The sequence below is a fragment of the Gymnoscopelus braueri genome (assembly GCF_963280865.1).
Source record: "Gymnoscopelus braueri genome assembly, chromosome: 9".
In the NCBI taxonomy this organism is placed as follows: Eukaryota; Metazoa; Chordata; class Actinopteri; order Myctophiformes; family Myctophidae; genus Gymnoscopelus; species Gymnoscopelus braueri.
This window is the reverse complement of record NC_137610.1, coordinates 13903748-13923052: the sequence shown is the minus strand read 5'-3', so window position 1 is coordinate 13923052 and position 19305 is coordinate 13903748. Positions and strand designations below refer to the sequence as shown.

At 39.9% G+C, this 19305-nt stretch overlaps 2 protein-coding genes across 2 annotated transcripts; both read right to left on the bottom strand.

The window, feature by feature from the left end:
• Positions 1 to 213: 213 nt before the first annotated feature.
• Positions 214 to 3446, bottom strand: LOC308092519 (photoreceptor-specific nuclear receptor-like). The gene is made up of 8 exons (XM_080438457.1): positions 3083 to 3446; positions 2836 to 2986; positions 2548 to 2651; positions 2126 to 2374; positions 1470 to 1657; positions 995 to 1235; positions 783 to 888; positions 214 to 378 (listed from the first exon to the last, which is right to left on the bottom strand). Exons 1-8 carry the CDS (start codon positions 3168 to 3170, stop codon positions 246 to 248), a joined length of 1260 nt encoding a protein of 419 aa, XP_080294583.1. The 5' UTR covers positions 3171 to 3446; the 3' UTR covers positions 214 to 245.
• Positions 3447 to 8807: 5361 nt separating this feature from the next.
• Positions 8808 to 19243, bottom strand: hexa (hexosaminidase A (alpha polypeptide); the record flags this gene model as incomplete). The annotated part of the gene is made up of 15 exons (XM_080438035.1): positions 8808 to 8915; positions 9067 to 9174; positions 9825 to 9915; positions 11475 to 11649; positions 11982 to 12054; positions 12725 to 12811; positions 12923 to 13103; positions 13699 to 13831; positions 14021 to 14122; positions 14339 to 14449; positions 14796 to 14842; positions 15811 to 15876; positions 16020 to 16124; positions 16870 to 17059; positions 19214 to 19243. The coding sequence occupies 15 exons, from the start codon at positions 19241 to 19243 to the stop codon at positions 8852 to 8854; spliced, it is 1563 nt and encodes a 520-aa protein (XP_080294161.1). The 3' UTR covers positions 8808 to 8851.
• Between the last annotated feature and the right edge of the window lie 62 nt (positions 19244 to 19305).

Sequence of the window (19305 nt, the reverse complement as noted above, 5' to 3'; positions counted from 1 at the left end):
TAAAAATACAATGACACAAAATAATATTCCCTACTTTCCAGCATCTATAAATAAATAATTCCTTGAATATAGCAAAAGCAAAATATTTGTGACACAATATTAAAGGAAACCAAATTATTGATTGCATTACAGTGGTGGCATTATTTCTGACTTTAAGAAAAACAGCAAATGAAATACAATTCATGGAACAAGACGTTGTTTCTTGAGAGCTGGCTTTATGTAACCATTATGTTCCTGGGGCTTCTTTAGTTTTTGAACATGTCACAAAGCAGCTTCTCCATGGGTGTGTTGCCAATGGTCCTGTGAAAGAACAGTTGCTCTATCCTCTCTGAGCTGACCAAATGGAGGGATGGCAGCAGCAGTAAAAGCCTTCCACACCTGAACAACAACAGAACATCATGATCATGATTCTGTTTTCATGAATAAATAGTTATAATGTGTAGCCTACTATCTATCTATCTATCTATCTATCTATCTATCTATCTATCTATCTATCTATCTATCTATCTATCTACAGTATCTGTCTGTCTTTCTGTCCGCACGCACGCACGCACGCACGCACGCACGCACGCACGCACGCACGCACGCACGCACGCACGCACGCACGCACGCACGCACGCACGCACGCACGCACGCACGCACGCACACACACACACACACACACACACACACACACACACACACACACACACACACACACACACACACACACACACACACGAGGCAAGGCAAGGCAAGTAGGTGTAATTCAAGCCCTTTTGTTGTACTATTGTGGGGTGTACCTGGCAGCCTGGGCTGGGTATATAGAATGGATGTGCTGACCCAACAGCACCTGCGACTGGTCCTGCAGATTCTCCACCTGTTCTGGGTCTTTGAGACCTCGAATCTCTGTGCCATGGAGTCAAACAACTGACGTTAGTTACAATGCACCCACCAATAAACACCCAAAGTTACCTAAAGAAAGGAAAAAGAGAATAGCAAAGCAACGCTTCACCTGGCTTGAAGAGTACAATGGCTTTTAGGCAGGCAAACTCAGTGGGATCAACAGCCAGGGTCTTGAAGCGATTAAAGACCTCCTCTAAGATACGCAGGTCAGTGGAGGGGAGGCCGCCTTTAGACTGCTGCGTGGGGGATGGTTCTGGCAGAGACAGGAGGGGGCAGCTGTCCAAGGGTAGGGACCACTGGATGGCACATAGCAGAAACATCTCACTCCAAGCTTCCTCCAGCAGGATCACCTGTAAATGATGCAGGAATACATTTTAGTGTAAATTACAACTTTGGAAAATGTTCAAATCAAATTAGAAAAGATTTTTTTTTATTGTGTTCATGTCACAAAGTATAAATTAGGCAAAATTATACTGTATATTAATTATTCAATATGGGTACTTCAATTTATTTCCTTGTGTGTACAGTCATGACACAGGGTGATGTAAAAGTTACCGTATAAATCTACATGCTGTTGCGATTACCTGGTCTCTGAATGGCAAGTGAGAGAAGACAGGCAGGTTCTTTGCCCATTTGACAGACATGAAGAGGAGACGAGCTGATGTCTCATACACACTCTCTGGACAGCAGGAGTTGTATAAGGACGAGCGACATTCAGAGGGTGTCCTATCTCTCTCTGGCTCATTTGTTGTCACGTCGATATTCTCTTCCACTACAAAGCACAGAGAAAGAGAGTCAGGGAAAACATTCAGCAATGTCTGGACAAAATATGTTATACCTGTCGGGCAGGAACCCGTTTTCCAATTAATCCAATCAATGTAGTTAGTATTTGGTCGCATGCTCTTGTTAACTTTTTATTGGTTAAATATTTATAAAACCCACAGACAGACTTAACCTCTTTCAACCTGAATTACAACATGTATTATTAGGCAGAAATGTCCAAAATTCCAAATCTTTCACAAATTGTGCAAATAGCCAACAACGTGTCGCATTGCAACGTGTTGTCAGCTTGTAGATCGGTTATTTTCTCTATTTTTGCACAACACTGTCATATGACGTCGACGATGCATGAAACAGGGCATTAATTTATTTAAAAAGCATAAAACGATAGATACAAGATTTCTGCCAGACAGCCTTTTAACCCCTGGCTCCATCTTCACATATCCCTGCATGGTCTCACCATCCTCAGGCTCCAGTTTGGCACAGGTCTCAGCAGTAAGCAGGCTGACCATGAGGCGGTGGTTGTTTTGTGGGCCGTCGCTGGGCTTTGTGGGGGCAGGGGGTGTGATGGAGGTGTTGACCAGTGGTCTGCTGATGATGGAGTATGTGGGCTCCCTTGTCGTAGCCAGGTGCTCCTTGTCTGGGTCCATATTAATGGAGTCCAGGCTGACCTGCGCTGTGCTCCGAGGCTGGCGCTCATTCTGCACAGCTGTGAAGAAATAAGAATACAGGATGACACATGGAGATAATCCAGATTCTACATGAGTTAGAAAGAAAAAAAATCATACCCTTTATTGCACTGATACTGAATGTTTTCAAAACATTTGAAACATATATATAAGACAGAGTCTATTTTCCACTGTAGGCTCATTTTCTACTCACCATCTTTGTTCATGCCAGCTTGGAGGCACCTCTTCAGTCGACATGCTTGACACTGGTTGCGATGAGCCTTGTCAACTGGGCACATACCAGTTCCAGCCTGACACCTGTGAGTTTTGACCAGAGCCATGTTCTAATTAAACAATATCTGCCTGAATTATGATTTGCCAGGAATGTGACACGTTGTGAGCTTTTAGATCTGCTATTTTTGGTGAGCGACACCATTGTATGACAGAGTATAAATTCAGCATAACTGTTGTTTTTGTAGGCATGTGCATCCATCGTCCTCACCTGTAGATTAGTCTGCGTCTCACGCTGCGTTTAAAGAAGCCACTGCATCCATTACAGGCATAGATGCCATAGTGTTTCCCACTGCTTGTGTCAGAGCAAACTTTACACAGCAGGCCTTGAATTGATGATTTCCCCGGAGCTGGAGCTTTAGCTGAGGAGAAAATAAAGAGAGCAAGATTGAGTAATTCAGATAGTTAGTTTCAGAAGTGAAACTGCAATACATTTTTATTTGTGGTTTCTGGCTCACCTGCTTGAGCAGCATCTGTGTTGTGTTGTCGTGAGTCCTTCGAGTTGGAAGAAGGCAACGTGTTGATCTTGGTCATGTGGTCCTCCATTGTGAGATGTGAATGTATTCTATGAAATACTTTGTACAATTCCAATACAATTCTGTCCTCTATGCAGTCTTTCCTGTGAATCTCAAAGCAACTTTTTGAGTTGAGAATGACAGAAATAAATGTTCTGCCGAAACAAGAAGATTCTAGTATTGCCCACCAATGCTGTCCACACCGTGCACAGAGATACTCAGAGAATAACTCCTGGACTGCATCAAGTGTTTGGTTCTGTGCTGCTGTCCCAGGTCAGTGGCCTCTGTTGTTTTGTACAGAAGTGGGTCTGCCACCTCTTCCTTTTGTGCCAGACTGATCGTGTGAGCCTATGTCGTCTGGGGGCTCTCTGAAGGAAGACAAGAAGATTAGTACCAGGCGCTGTGTAAGCAAATACTGATTTGTCATCCCCTTAATCTTTACTGTCCATAAGGGTGGATCAATCAGTCACACCACTCAGAGGTAGAACCACACTCAACAAGTGTGAATGTTGAAAAAGGACCAGGAAATATCCAGTCGGTGTGTTTTGGTTTCTTAAAACCCACACTTATAATCCAATTGCTTTGAGATGTGCTGTATTATTTTTACATTTTTTCCGTGACGTGTAATGCTGTGGCTGAATGACCTGCAACATCACCCAAGACTCTGTACATTTTATTTTCCCTGCTTTCGATTTCATTTCATTTCCTTCTCTTATCTCTTAACGCTACAGACATTTCTCCCTCAGAGCTCAGACAGGTTTTTCTGCCTCCACCAACTAATCCATTCTTATTTTCCGTATGAGTCAGTGTGAGTCATACTAATCTAGATTTGCTTCTGATGCACTTGCTAGAGTATCTAGTGGCCAGTACAACAGTATGTTATCGTTGTCTTTTTGCCTTTCACGTCATTATTTCCCTATTTCAATTTGCTCTACTAAGCTGTTTGATAAAAGCAAATGGAAATAACATTATAGCCTGGTTTCGGTATTGTATTGTTTTGGTCCTGCCAAATTAGCAGTGCTATCCCTTTCTATGTGGTTTTGGGAGAACGCTACCATCCCTAATCAACAAAGAAGCTTATGCCACCATAAAACATGGTCTCCCTCCTTGAGAGGGATCATGGAAGGGGATGATGAGAAGAAAAACAATTAGTGCTAAGGTTGAAAGAGCACCAAAGAGTTGACCCTTAAGCCTGATTCATACTTAGTTAGTTGCATGACGGTGTCGCGAGTAGGATTCAAGTCTATTCTTCCGCCATATGGTGGCTGCTCTCTGAAACCCCAGGCTGCCTAATTAGTGACCCATGCACAATATACTACCAATTAGAGGTCAGTCATTTGCTGTTTTCTTTTCCAAGCCGGTGGATAAAAAATACGTTTGTATTGTTCTTTTATACTACACAACCAATGGCGTATAGCATACTGATCAGCACCAGTATTTGCTCCTACTGCAATACAATTTTCTTTCTGTTCATTTTTTATTTGCCTTTTTAAAATGTGACAAAAATATTGTATTGCAGTCAGTATAAACTTTAAAAAAAAAATGATTTTTAGGCTTTGTGTCCAAAACAGAGCCCTCTCTGTTAGCCTAAACGAGTGTATAAAAGGATTAAAGATTTTGAAGGGCTTGTTAGATGGAGCTATTTGACCTCAGAACTCATTTTCTCATTGGATCAGTCACACGCACACGCACGCACGCATGCACGCATGCACGCATGCACGCACACACACGCACGCACGCACGCACGCACGCACGCACGCACGCACGCGCACGCACACACGCACGCACGCACGCACGCACGCACGCACGCACGCACGCACACACACACACACACACACACACACACACACACACACACACACACACACACACACACTGTTCCTAATTTTGTTTGAACATTTGCCAAACATTACTTTGTTGTAAGTTGTAATTTACACTCAAAAAACCAAATGCACAATAATTCTCCCATGCTATATCTATCTCATCGCAGTAATTTTAGGAATTCAAATTCTGCACAAACTGCAATCTGAGAACCCATTCGGTAAAAAAATTGGAAACAATGGGTGTTTGTTTTTGCCTCTGGGGGTACCACCTAGTTTGTTGCGTAGAAACAGGAACTCGGTTTGGCTCCTCCCCTTTCTTAGTCCAATTCCTACCAACAACAACACTACATATTTAGGGCAGTAGTGCTGACAGAATCTGTCTTGAGAGATTACACAAACTGTAAATCACACAATAAATTCATTCATTCACACTGGTGCAGTGGTTCTCAACCTGTGCGTTAGGGGGGGTATTGCAAAACTCTAAGATTGAAAAGAATTTAAATAAAAATAAAACATTATGTAAAAAAAAAGTTATGGTATTGTTTCTTTAAAACTTTGAAAAGTGAGTTTTCATTGTGATACTGATAAATAATAACTTATATTATACTATGTTACTTCCATTGATCCAAGCCGGAATGCAATCGATTGATTGATCATTAAAACAAACATGCTCTGAAAATGCACACGACCCACCCATCTGTCCACTTAACAGCTAAGTGGTCAGATGGGTTTGTCACCAACGCTTTTAAGATTTTCAAGTTGGCCCTGATCCAGAAAAGGTTGAGACACCTTGACATGCAGGGTTGCATAACGAGTCTGGGCCTGAGAAATAGGAGCTACATGGACTGATTACCTCACCTGCATGTCTGGGGAAAGCTGATCACCTCCATCCCCACACCAGAACTTAAACTGCAAACAACAAACAAAGAATTTACATGCAGGACAAATTTCTAGGTGCCTACTTGGCAATTTTGTTCCAGAATATCAGCACATATGAGATTTTAAACTAAATTTTAGAGTGTAATATATAGGCAATGATAGCTCACACAACACATGCATACAATGTATATCATCATGCCAAGTCGGATATGTGATGAGTGACACACATGTAAACGGGTATTAACTAGGATTTACGTCACAGTGAGGATGAAATATGAGTTAAGCTCTGCATGACCGTCTCTATCTCGATCTAGATCTCTGACACCCCAACTGCAGGCCCTGCAGTGAGGTGTTGCTGCCCTCAGCTGTGGGGTTGGGCCAAAGAGCGGATAACCGTCAGATTCCTCCTCTCCTGAGCACTGGGATGGAGCTCAACAGTTCTCTGATTGTTTACTGTAATGGATCCAGTCACAAATTAATTGGGCAACCGCCATGCAGGTAGTGAGACGATTGAGATGTTCTGTAGGCTACTGCTTTAGGGAGAAATCATTTCAGTGACAGCAGCACCACAGGTGACTGGACATGTCCCACTTTATTATTGCATCTCCATGCAGTGGGCATGGATGAAGACGGCATTCAGTTGATTAGGAATCAAATGTCCAGTGCACATTGGGATGAAAGACTTGCAAATGGCACTCTCACTCTGCACAAGGCATACTTTGTCGCTGCCCTTGAGTGGATGCCCTTGAATTCAAGTTCACAAATCTATGCATCAGCCTAAGCAGCTTTATATATAATCTCCTTGAATGTCAGCTATTGTCAAAGAGTGAGATTAACTTTTTATAAGTGGTAGGTGGCCTCTTTGTGTATTGGTAACAGGTGTCTCAAGATGCAAGGGCATGAATTTGATGCCATGTTTTGTGGCGTAACTGGCATTCATCCCCCCCCCCCCATGCATTCATTGCCTAAAGAATACTAGATCTGCTATTGTTTTTGACTTTGTCATATTCTAATGCACTGTTTCTCAACGTTTGGTCTGGGGACACCAGGGGTCCAAATGGACCCTTATGGGTCTGCAACTCTGAGAGTACAAACGTAATGGTTCAGATAATATGATACAGCGTCCATGTCCTTGGCATAGATAGAGATTTTTTTTTTTGGCTTTGACACAACAAATGAACAGGCATTAACTGTCATGCTCACATAATACTTTTTCAACAAACCACCATGCTGAGGACATTCATGCTTCCTGGAGGATGAACTCTACTGATTTTAGTGACCCTATGACCTTTCCTCTTGCGCCACCCTTGGGCCGGAATGTCCACTTACACACAAAAGGTATAAAGAATTTGGCACATTTTCATAAAACCTGTCTGTTCAACACTTTGGTCGGACAGTTTATTATGGATATCTTGGAAACTACTGACCAGATTGCCATGGAATTCACCATGGTCGATGATGACACTACTTATTTCCTAGCAGGGATTTTAGATTCTATTTAGTTGTGTAATAAACAAAATGTTTATCTAAGAACCTTCAAGAAGTAATCTATCGGGATCTCTTCATGATTCTCAGGTATAAAGATTAAGGTCAGGACTGTTGTATTGCACTTAGGTGGCATGGTAAAAACACACTCCCTTTGTTTTTCCTGGCAAAGTTCCAGTATCTACTAGGTGCGAGTATACTATGGGTAACCAAAGATTGCAGGGCTAAGCAGTCTTTGGTTTGGTTCAGTGCTGCCTGCAAAGCACCCTATGCCACTGTCAAATGATGACTGGAGCAGGATTGAGGCGTCAGCACAATGACACCAGGGATTGCCCCACCCTGCCATCTGCTGCCATTAACATAATCCACACAATGAGAAAAATCAATTGTCTCAGTGCATATCAAAGACATGCCAGCTCAACTCAACAAGTAAATTAAACATTAGGGAGACTTATCTCAAATTCAATGTTAATGCTGACCAAGGAATAAAGCTCGGGAGTATCCCCTCGAAATACTACCACCATCAATACCAAACTACTAAATTGATCTAATTATTTTTTTATTCATTTTTTAAATGATTAACTTCTGAAAAAGTCAGGTTAATACAATTTACAATCTAAAACCCAGAGAGATTTACAAAGTTCAAAATCAGAGTAAGTGGCATGAACCCTAGTCAACATATTTTTTATTGCCAGGTATGTTTGCACATTCAAGGAATTTGTCTTGGTACACTGAAAGCAATGTTATAGAAACAGTTTCAATTATTTACAACTATTTTCTCAAATCTAAGCAAAAAAGCTAGAAAGTATACAATATGTAATATACAATGTACACTATAGAGTAGACTGTAGCAGCTGGTATAGCAACAATCCCAGAGATCTGTCCAAGGGACAATGGGTCTTTCTAATGAGAGAAAGCACTGCAAAGCAGAATGCCGGCAACACTCCAGATCAAACAAAAGTCTCATGGTGCACGGCTCAACATTAACATGAAACTGAGAAAACATCCAGCACACAATAAATGTCCAGAGCAACGGTCACGTTTCAACCTAACAGGTCTTCCTCAGCATTGTAATAAGCCTCATTCCTTGTGTGTGTGTGTGTGTGTGTGTGTGTGTGTGTGTGTGTGTGGGGGGGGGGGGGGGGGTTGGGGGTCAAGCATCACAAAGAAGTGGTCCTGATCCCATATACAGTACACCTAGACAGCAGCTTACAGTATACATTCCCTTGTATGGTAAATGTAATTGTATGGTACTGGAGGCCAGTGAGGGGTCGGGGGCTTTTGTAGTGGGATGCGGTGGGAGTAGGGGGTAGTGAACTTGTTTGTGAAACGTGGTGTGTGGAAGTGGTATTGATAAACCGGAATGCCTTATTTCTCAACTGGTCAATCCCTGAGGTAGATTGTTTCATTGCACACTCTAATAATAGTAGATAATATATTAATAATAGATCATTTAAGGAAGCAGCCATGTTCTTAATCTGAAAAAGAACAGTACAATCTTGTAGTATTCATCTGTCCACAGTCTTCATACAGCATGGTACTCCTGCCTGCAATGACCAACAAAGAGAGGCGCCGCCTGGACACCACGCCTCGGAGAGGAAGAGAAATGGAACAGGAAAACAGGAAAATTGATTCAAATGTCTGCGTAAACAAACTGAACAGACCATGGTAAATATACACATTTTGTTAGAAACTTGCTGTAGCAATGTATAAAAGGTCCTACATGGAAAACCCAACTACCTCAGCAGCTTGCAACGGAAGTCCTGCAACCGAGGGAAAGCCTTCTCCACACTAGAGGTTTGCTTCTCATCACTCCACAATCTCTCTGCTGCTGCACTTGCCCTTGGCCTGAGGAATCAACCAAGGAGATGAAGGAGTAACTTTTTTTTAATTTGACCCAAAGACCAAGGAGATATGATTTTTCGAAGATCTAGACTCCTATCCACTTCCTTGTTAACTTAAAACTTAAAAATTCTGTATCTCTTACCTTTTTTTTTTCCAATGAAAAATCTCTGGCATAAAACTGCAAAAAATCTGAAATAATACAGGCTAAAAATTATGTATCTCGGCTCCTGAGTACTTTTTTTTTTTCAATGAAAAATCTCTGGCATAAAACTGCAAAAAATCTTAAATAATTCAGGCAGCTCTGCAGTTGGTGTATGTTGAGTATTGTAGTGATTTAATTTCTCTCTCAATCAGGTAGTTAGATGTATTAATTATCTCTGCCAGGCCGAAGGCTGGGCGGAGATTATGTTTTCAGCCCTGTGTGTGTCTGTCTTTATGTAAGCGATTCATCTCGGAAACGTCTGGACTGATTGGTGCAAACTTTTTGCGCCAGCAGGCCATGGAAGTACCTACCCTTATCAGATATGGTACGTTGAGTGATGCAGTGGTTTAATGTTTCTCACTAAATCAGGGAGTTGGATTCATTAACAATGCAGTTATGGTACATTGAGTGATGCATTGATTACAGTTTTCTCATTCTCACTGACTCTCACCAAAGGCGTGGAGAGAGGTTGGTGGCGTCAACATATTCTCCCCACATGCAAACCTCTCCCCCAATAACTAGCTTCTTCTGTTCCTCTGTACCTGTGAAGGGAAAGTAATACCTGCGATTAATAATGTATCGTTAACACAATGGAGTTTCACATGGCTTTGATACCTGGATTACAGATCTGTTACTGAATGAGGATACAGTATAACACAGTGTGGTTTGAGTATTATTGTATGCATGGTTTGGCAAGGCAGAGAGATTCTTCACAGCATTCACATTTACCAAAGCACAGCAAATCATCATTCAGACAATACCGTGGCCAAATTCATCCAGTGAATATTTTACCGAGGCTCTCTCTCAATTTAGCATCCTTAGTTCATGGTTTTAAAACATGTATCTTGATTATGTCTGGGTTGGCCTAGAGGGAAATTATCGTTAGAAGTAGCTTACCAGGCTACAGTTTGTAACCTTTTACTTGTTACTTATCATTCCCAGGCCTTGCACCCACCAGAGAAGTCCTGTGCCTGCACAATCTAGTAGTCTCTAGTAGTTACGCCAGTCTTGGCCATAGGTGATGGAGTTGATATAATAGCGGCCATGCACCAGTCTGACCATGTGGTCAACTTTGGTAATCCTGCTCAGCTCTGCCTTTGTAACCAGAATGAAGGCCTTTCCAGATGTGCAACACTGTATGGCAGCGGTGGCCTAGTGGTTAGAGGGGCGGCCTTGATACCGGAAGGTCCCTAGTTCGATTCCCCAATTCATCACATCAATCATGAATCACCGCTGAATAGCCCTTGAGCAAGGCTTCCATGCAGGGCCTGGCTGTAAATAAGTGTTAACTTAGTCCAACACCCTGGGTAAACAACAAACTTTGCTTTGCTTTGCTTTATCCTTGGGGATCTGACCAGGATGACAAACAGGACATTGTCTGGCCCTTCTGTGTAGTAGTGATTCATACTGGCTGCCATTGATCAGTGTGTCTGACTACTGGTATTGTTTCCTCTGCTTATATTCAGCCATTTGGTTTAAACAAAATCAATCTGGTGGCCTCATAGGTACATATCGTGATTTTGTTCATGGTGCCAAGCATCTAATGCTTTAATGCCTGTGAAACCAAAGGCATTAAACTAGATTTCAAAGCACTATAGGGAAAAATGTTAGCAAACTGGACTGTTTATCATTTCAGTATACTGCCAGAATACACTTTCACATCATCATCATCATCTCAGCCATCAAGTGACAAGTGTAAAGATACAGCAGTGATCAGTGGTTAATGCAAATGTGTATTTAAGTGCCAGTCATTTGGCAATTTTCATCCTCCTGTCTTTATGTCTTCCATATGAGGCTGTTCATAAATTATGTTGCCGTGTTCCAAGGATGCTCTTAATTTTAGCAGTGTAACCATTTTAACTTATACACACTAAAGAGTAACACTAACACATTGTCCCCTAGATTCTTAATGGCTATACAGCGAATAGCTTACAGTCGTTTAGACTTTATTGCCCCCTGGTGGTATGAAACTACAAAAGGCGTAATACACAAAAAATATTGCCACTGCAAAGTCAATATTCAGATGGAAATCAAGTTTTACCACAAAAGAAACGGTATTCAACACAAAACAAACAAAACACCACACAGATTGTGCTCTGACCCTTAAAGGCGAGGGGCCACACGGTGTAATACCGGGCCCAGTCGTGTGTAGGCCCAGGCTGGTCCAAATACCATGGAGAGGCCAGAATCACTCTATGCCCTGCCTTGGTCACGCTGCGCACCTCACAGAGGTAACACCCATCTTTCCAAACCTCCACCACTGATAGGCACCTGTGCTGCAACAAAATCCTCTAGTCTGTCAGAGATACAGGTATATCCATCCATCTGTCTGTGTGTGTGTGTGTGTGTGTGTGTGTGTGTGTGTGTGTGTGTGTGTGTGTGTGTGTGTGTGTGTGTGTGTGTGTGTGTGTGTGTGTGTGTGTGTGTGTGTGTGTGTGTGTGTGTGTGTGTGTGTGTGTGTGTTACGATACACATCTGAAGGTGATGTAAGTGAGGGTCTACTGTGATACATTTATACAGTTCAAAGTATCATGTTACAAGATAGGGTTTGCTGTCTTATTTGTACAACACAGCTAGCTGATCATTTGCTAGTATGAACAGAACTTACCCGTTCATGGGAGTCAAACACATCTTGCCACACAATGGATGTCTTGTTGAGAGCTGAAGTTATGTTTAAAATGCTGAAAATATAGATGATGCCATAAACTTTAATACTGGTCACTGTCTGCTGGTTGTTATTCTTACTTGCTAGCGACTGACCAATATATTGGTCATTCATTCTCATATTTGTGTTACTTAGGGCTTGTATTTCTTGACAATGTTAAAGGGTAAGTGATATTTGCTTTGTTAAAATAAGTGTTAAATAGCTCTATAGTATAGTAGTAGATAGTACTCATTGCTACAGAGTGTTTGTTCAGTAACATTAGTCTCCATGTCTCTCCAGCTCTTTATTAAACAGAAAATGCATTTTCAGGTTGGGATACCAATTGTATCCAATCAGGATAGAGAACTCACACAGGATGCAGATTAAACAAGTGGAATTGGAAGTGATGAAGTGATTTAACCAAATAAATATCACTTACCACCATACCTTTAAGAATGTAATTTAGATGTTATTTACACAGATGCTAGGTTCATTGTTTACCTGGTATCATATAGTTTCAATGTACAGATTATAATTTAGATAGTATAATGTTTAGATTGATGCTAGTTTATGTCTCTTTGCATTCTATGTACTGTATGTGATTACCTTGGTTATTGTAAGTCGCTCTGGATAAGAGCGTCTGCTAAATGCCTAAATTGTAAATTGTAAATTGCATTATGGTGCTTTTCCTTTGTTGAACTACTTACGTCTCCATGTAGTATGATTCCAGCTTGGTGTAATCACTTCCAAACCCCATCTTCTGCATGAAACCCCGGACATAGGGGTTGGATTTCCTATGGGGAGCAAATTATAGTGATCCAAAACATAAGGCCCTGGCCTTTAAAGTCATTAAAAGAACATCATGTACTGTACTGAGCTAACATTGCTGTTGAATTCTGGCCTACCAGCAGGTGAAGTTGACCTCGTCTCCTCCTAAGTGAATATAGGAGTCAGGGAACACAGAGGTCACTTCCTTAAAAAGGCGGGTCATGAACTGGTAACTAGAGTCCAAAGCTGGGTTGATGGGGCCAAATATCCCTGAGGGGATACCCCCTCTGTAGCAGGGAGTTAACAGGTCAGGCTGCCCTAGAATGAAAGATGGGGGAGATTAAAAAAACAATCATTGCACCCAACGAAGACATTGTGTAGGTCGAAACGTTGTCATCTGTCTCTAATTTAGTTATAGTTATAAGTTATATGAGAGCTTAGAAGTCGTTAGCAGATCTTTTTCTTTGAAGTTTATTTGTCTTTTTTATCCAGCACCCGTAGATTATGTGTGTGCACCACATGGACTGCATCAAATAAAAATAAAAATAAACCTTAACTTGATTAACTTATCCTACATTAAAATTGGCTAATGGGCGGACCACGTCATCACGTCACTATGACTCAGCCATAACCATATAAGGAGTTCCCAATGCAGCTACGCCATGTCATCATGGCATCAGCGGCCCGAAGTAGCATCAGTAGTAGCAATGACAAGTACAAAACTGAGATAGGAAATCTAGGAGTCTTCTGGACGACAGATAGGTGAACTCAGTCAGGATTGTACAGTATCTGTGGTCATTTACAGTTGTGTTGGAACTAACAAGGAACACTGCTACAGCATATATATGGAGATGATCCAAAGAGATGACGTTATTAGCAAAGAAACATATAACATAGCAGTTTGAAATCTTACCTTTTCCCCATGACTGGGTGTGACCGGGTGAGTCAAACTCGGGGAGGACTCGGATCCCTCGTAGCCTGGCATGTGAAATCACCCTTCTCACATCAGCCTGTGTGTAGATATGAGTCATCGGGTGGAAAGCCCCCTGAATCAGAGCCAAAGGTCTTTGTTAAGGGTGGAGGCGATCTCACAGTATTTTATGACAAACATAAGTTCATGATAAAAAATAAATTAAAACATTCTCGGTCTTGCGTCATGAATAGTAGGGGTAATGTGTTACGTAATACTGAAGGTTATTTATTCTCTCTCTGCTGTGGCTGTCCTCTCATCTTACCTTATCACTGAGGCCTGGAAAGGTCCGGCTCTTGTAAGGGAATGAAGGGTCATCAACTATGTGCCAGTGAAACACATTCAATTTGCTATAGGCCATTGCATCCTGACAAGAAAAAAAGTACAATTGAAAAGATTTTGTATGAATGTACTGGGATCCAAAAGTTGGAAGATATGTAAAGTGGTAAACATGGGATAAGGGATAAGGGAGATGGGATGTTGGCAAAGTATCTGCACAGTGCATGGTTGGAATTCAACTGAATTGCAATCAAATAGAGATATATGCCATGAATTTTATGTGTTGTTATTAAGTTATTATTACCAGGGTCTTTAAGATGGTGTTTAGTGGCAAGTAATGACGGGAAGTGTCCAACATAAGCCCTCTGAACTGGAAACGGGGGAAGTCCTCTATCTCAGTCTTGTTAACAAAAAACTAGAACAAAAAAAAATCAGGAAAAAAAGAGCAGGATAAAAATGTACATTTGTCCAATCCTTATAGTTTTGCAGAGTTGAAGGTTATATCGCCAGGATGGATAAAGTTATATATACAAAGTAATATCCCGAGTGTAAATTTTACTCTGAAAGAGTACAGATGTAACCATTAATTACATTCTCCGAGTTACAAATGGATAAATTAACACTGAGGATTTTACCGTGTACTGTACCAATATAATTTCTGCATTCAACAAAGTACTGGTTTCAAGATTCCATTTGGTTTGTTTGAAGACTTTGTCACATGATTATGACTTAAAGTTATGGTTACTTGAATAAATACTTACTGTGCCAAAGTCATCTTGATACACCAGCTGACTGAAAGTTTCCAAACCTGGAGTTAATTAGATGACATTAGGTTGACAAAAAAACTGCATGCATGGACAACATTTAGACACATTTAAAATATGGATACTTGACATTAGCTAGGCTGATTAAGAGGACTGGGTGAAATGCACACCTGGACTACAGAGAGTCATAGGAAGAGTGAAAGAACTATAATACTTGCTCTGAAGCAAAAATATCCATTGATGAGTAACATAGTTAAAACCAGCATTTCAACATCATGAAATGCTGATGAAATTATGGTTATAGGGTTCTAATTAACATAAAGTGAAATGCTTGGTTACATTTCACTGATTAATACGTTGGTTTTGGTCTTTTTTTAATTTTCACATCATCTTTACACTTTAAAGTCTAAATCTCATGTACATAACTGCTGCTAATGTGGACCTACTGTGAAAAGAATATTTATCTTTTCACTTAAAACATGTTTCAGGATGACAATTCAGTTCAAGTTCTAGAGACACAATCTCAATATATTTTAAACTATATGATCTCAACATGGCCATGAAAAGGCTTTCCAATGATGTAAACAACCATCAAAAACAAAACTATCTCTGCATAGATAGAGGAACAGCAGCAATGTTTAAGGCCAAAAAAGAAACTACTACTTTGTGCAAAAGTATTACGTAATGGTCAAACCCTGAAATAATTTACATATGGCAGTCTTTGATGTTATGTCTAACCTCATGTATACCTGCTGGTCTATGCTATGTGTACATATTTAAATTTTTGCCTCTTATTGACATGTTTTCTTCAACGATCTGATATTACTTTCTTTCCCTAGCCCCCCTGCTCTTTTCTTCTTTCAGAAAGAAACTATAACGTTGGAGTTGCACAAAAAACGTTTTACACCTGTAGACTGTGATGTGACAGTGACAAAATTTGAGGAGGTAAACATCACCTGCTGGTAGATTCTGATAGTTCTGAAAAAGATTATGAAACACAGATCATGACTACCTCTCAGCGCACCCCAAACAGTCTCTGCATTCAGGAACGCTTTCCCTGCGGATACAATCAGTGTGTCTGGAAGACAAAAACAAGCACATCAGGCTACATACTGGCTGTGAGCCCTAGGCTGAAATGTTTAGAGCAAGCCACTTGTAGCTTCAGCAAGTCGAGCAAGTTCTTAAGACTTCTTTGGTTAGAGTAGGTGGGTCACTACTTACATCTTTCTGAAGAGTTTGCATTTGGGTAGCTCTCACAGTCATCATGGTCCAAGCTAACCACCAATGAAAATGGTTTGGCATCATGTGATGACAGGCCATCACTTACTACTGGTCACAAAAATGAACATTATAAGACTGTAGTTAACTGCTACAGTATATATATATTTATTTATTTTTACATTTAAATCAGTTTGCTAATGTTTTCAGAGGATGGGTCTGGCCGATGAATGACCCTGCTCTGAATGACACACAACTGCTGCCTCTACAAAGGCCATTGATCTACTTTAAAAGCAAACAGAAAGGGCATAACAAAACCACGTTTCTAAACAGCAACACTCATACAAATTTAGTTAAAGGTGGTAGGTGGTGTAAGTGATATTTTGGTTACAACAAAAAGTTTTTTTTTTGGTGAAAACTCTATATTAAGTGTTCGTTCACTAACAGGGGTCTTCATCCACTCTCCATGTTCCTCCATATCTTAATAAACAGAAAATACATTTTCAATTTCATCCAATCAGGAGAGAGGCAGTTGTGAGCTTGTACATCTGCTATTTTCAAAAGATTTTTATATATTTTATACATTTGAAAACTTGTGAAATGGAACATTCTGCATAATGAGTACTTGTACTTTTGTACTCTAAGTATATTTTTATACCAATAATTGAATTCCGTAGTATTTCTACATTTCTGCACTTTTGATACTTTTACTTAAGTAAAACATTTGAGTAGCCAACTTTTTCCACCACTGCTGAATTACATTGATGTATCACCTGATAATTTTATTCCAGCCAAATTTATATTTCCATAATTTCCTTGAAAACCGACAGCATTTCTACGACATTAACCGTACCTGAAATGTAATCTGGAAAAATGAGAGAGAAGTATCTCTTGAATGCAGCGTCCAGGACAGAACATATCTGAGTGGAGGATGAGTTCCTTCTTCCAAAGTTAAACTCCTTTGGATTGACTGAATATCGCTCCATCGAGGTGGTTAGAGACTGAGGCAAAGGCCATACTCCCGTCACTGTGCTCAGACATAACTGTAAGAGAATTATGAACAAGACACTGACCTCTGGATTGGAATAATTCGACATATTACACTATCTATTTTCCAAGGTCCTTGTTTGGCACTCAAAGCAACCACTCTGGAAGGGCGTTCATTCACATGTGTGTTGACCCAGTCAGGTCACGGGGTCAGGTGCTGCACAACAGTTATAGTCACATGACCAAAAAGCCAGTGGTGTAAAGTAACTAAGTAGATTTACTCAAGTACTGTACTTAAGTACAATTTTGAGGTATTTTTTACTTAACTGGAGTATTTCCAATTTTCAGTACTTTTACTTCTCTCAGAGGCAAATATTGTACTTTTACTCCACTAAAATTATTTGTAGTAATTTTAGTTACTAGTTACTTTGTATATTTTGATTATTATTACAAAACATACATTAACCACTTCAGCCCTTGAAAATAGCTATTTGAAAATAGCATCTACAAGCTCACAATGCGTTGCAATGCGACACATTGTGAGCTTGTAGATCTGCTATTTTCCTATTTGAAAACTTGTGAAATGGGACATTCTGCATAATGAGTACTACTTATTATGACTTAGTATTTCTACATTGTTGTATTGATACTTTTACTTAAGTAAAGAATGTGAGTACTTTTTCCACCATTGCCAAAAAGCTCAGCACAAAGTATGATCTTCATTTTTAAATACATAAAATAAAATCACTAGAAAATATACAAACATGACTTAAAGGTAGGGTAAGTGATATTTTTGGGTTAAAACAAAAAGTATTTTTTTTAAAGGTTTAAGCACTATATTCTGATAGTAATCATTGCTATAGAGTGTTTGTTCAGTAACAGGAGTCTCCCCGTCTCTCCAGCTCTAAAATAAACAGAAAATACATTTTCTGGTAGGTGTCAAAATCTCAGCCAATCAGGAGAAAGTACCAATTTTTTAGCTTTATTTTTACAGTGTTCCAGTTCAAATTTTGCCTGCTCATTTCTTAGTGTCATCACTTCCAATTTCACTTGTTTAATCTATATCCTGATTGAGTTCTCTATCCTGATTGGATAAAATAGGAAATGAAACTGAAACTAAAACGAAAATGCATTTTCTGTTTTATAAAGAGCTGGAGAGACATGGAGACTCCTTATATGGACAGGACACCCTATAGTAACGAGCACTATCAGAACATAGACCCATTTTGCAATTATTTGAATAATTGCAAATCACTTACCCTACCTTTAAAGGGACTACACCATGATTTTTCACTTTTTCAACTTTTTTGTGTGTTTTTGGTCTCCCCTACCTCTCTTCTATCCCCAAAAATACCCCAGTTTGAACACTCAGGCTTTCACAGCAAATCTGTGGTTTTCTGTAAATTGGTCTCAAAACAGGCCAAACTGATTTGGTCCCTGACGTGACGTCACGTCAGGGTACAATCCCTCCCGTTTTTCAGTTCCAACCAAAAAAATATATATATATTTTTTATTTTATTTTAATTTTTTCTTATTTTTTATTTTTTTTACTTTTTCCACACAGAACCAGGAGATAACATGCATACAAACTGTCTCAATAGTGCCCCGTGCCAAACAGGACAATGAGGTATTGCAGGTGAAAGTGCTTTATAAGCCAGAGAGAATATAGAGTATATCTGAGGCAGTGAGGCTTGATTTAGGCTCAAACCTTTTGAAAAACGTACATAAACAATATGATATTAAATATTATATATTTTTTATAAATTCATGGTGTAGTCCCTTTAAGCTTTCACGCATAATTAAGCATCAAATAAAAACTATATTAAACAAAAGAAAAACTGAAACAAAATGTGATAAAGAAAATTATATATTTCAGTAACAGTAACTATTTTCCTTTTACAAAAGCTGTGCTTGGACCATTCTGCATTGGTGAGGTAGCTCATATATGAGTTTTAACAAAAGTTAAACTACTACGTTTGTGTATTTCTTTTCCAAGACATCTCGCACTGAACAATGTGTAATATTCACATTGAGTTTGGTCTCAAACTAGCCGATCAGTAGCCTACATCCGTTTGAGTGAAACCATTTATTAACATGTGTGTATCAATATCATTTGTAAATAATATGCCATTAAACATGAAATAGCCAACTCTCTCACTAAGAATATATTAGTCTTATAATATTATTATTCAACCGTAACCTCGCGTCACCAGGCTTTCCACGGGTACTCCGGTTTTCATTACGAGATGTGATCGCTGATCATTACCCACTGTGTGATCCGGTCTAGAGCCCGCCTCCCATA

Bases quoted from the DNA above. Each gene is read 5' to 3' on its own strand.
- LOC308092519 (XM_080438457.1), bottom strand. From the start codon at position 3,170: ATGGAGGACCACATGACCAAGATCAACACGTTGCCTTCTTCCAACTCG. The intron at 2,987-3,082 runs GTGAGCCAGAAA...TTTTCTCCTCAG, and splicing joins CACAGATGCTGCTCAAGCAG to CTAAAGCTCCAGCTCCGGGG. The intron at 889-994 runs GTGAAGCGTTGC...TCCATGGCACAG, and splicing joins CATTGTACTCTTCAAGCCAG to AGATTCGAGGTCTCAAAGAC.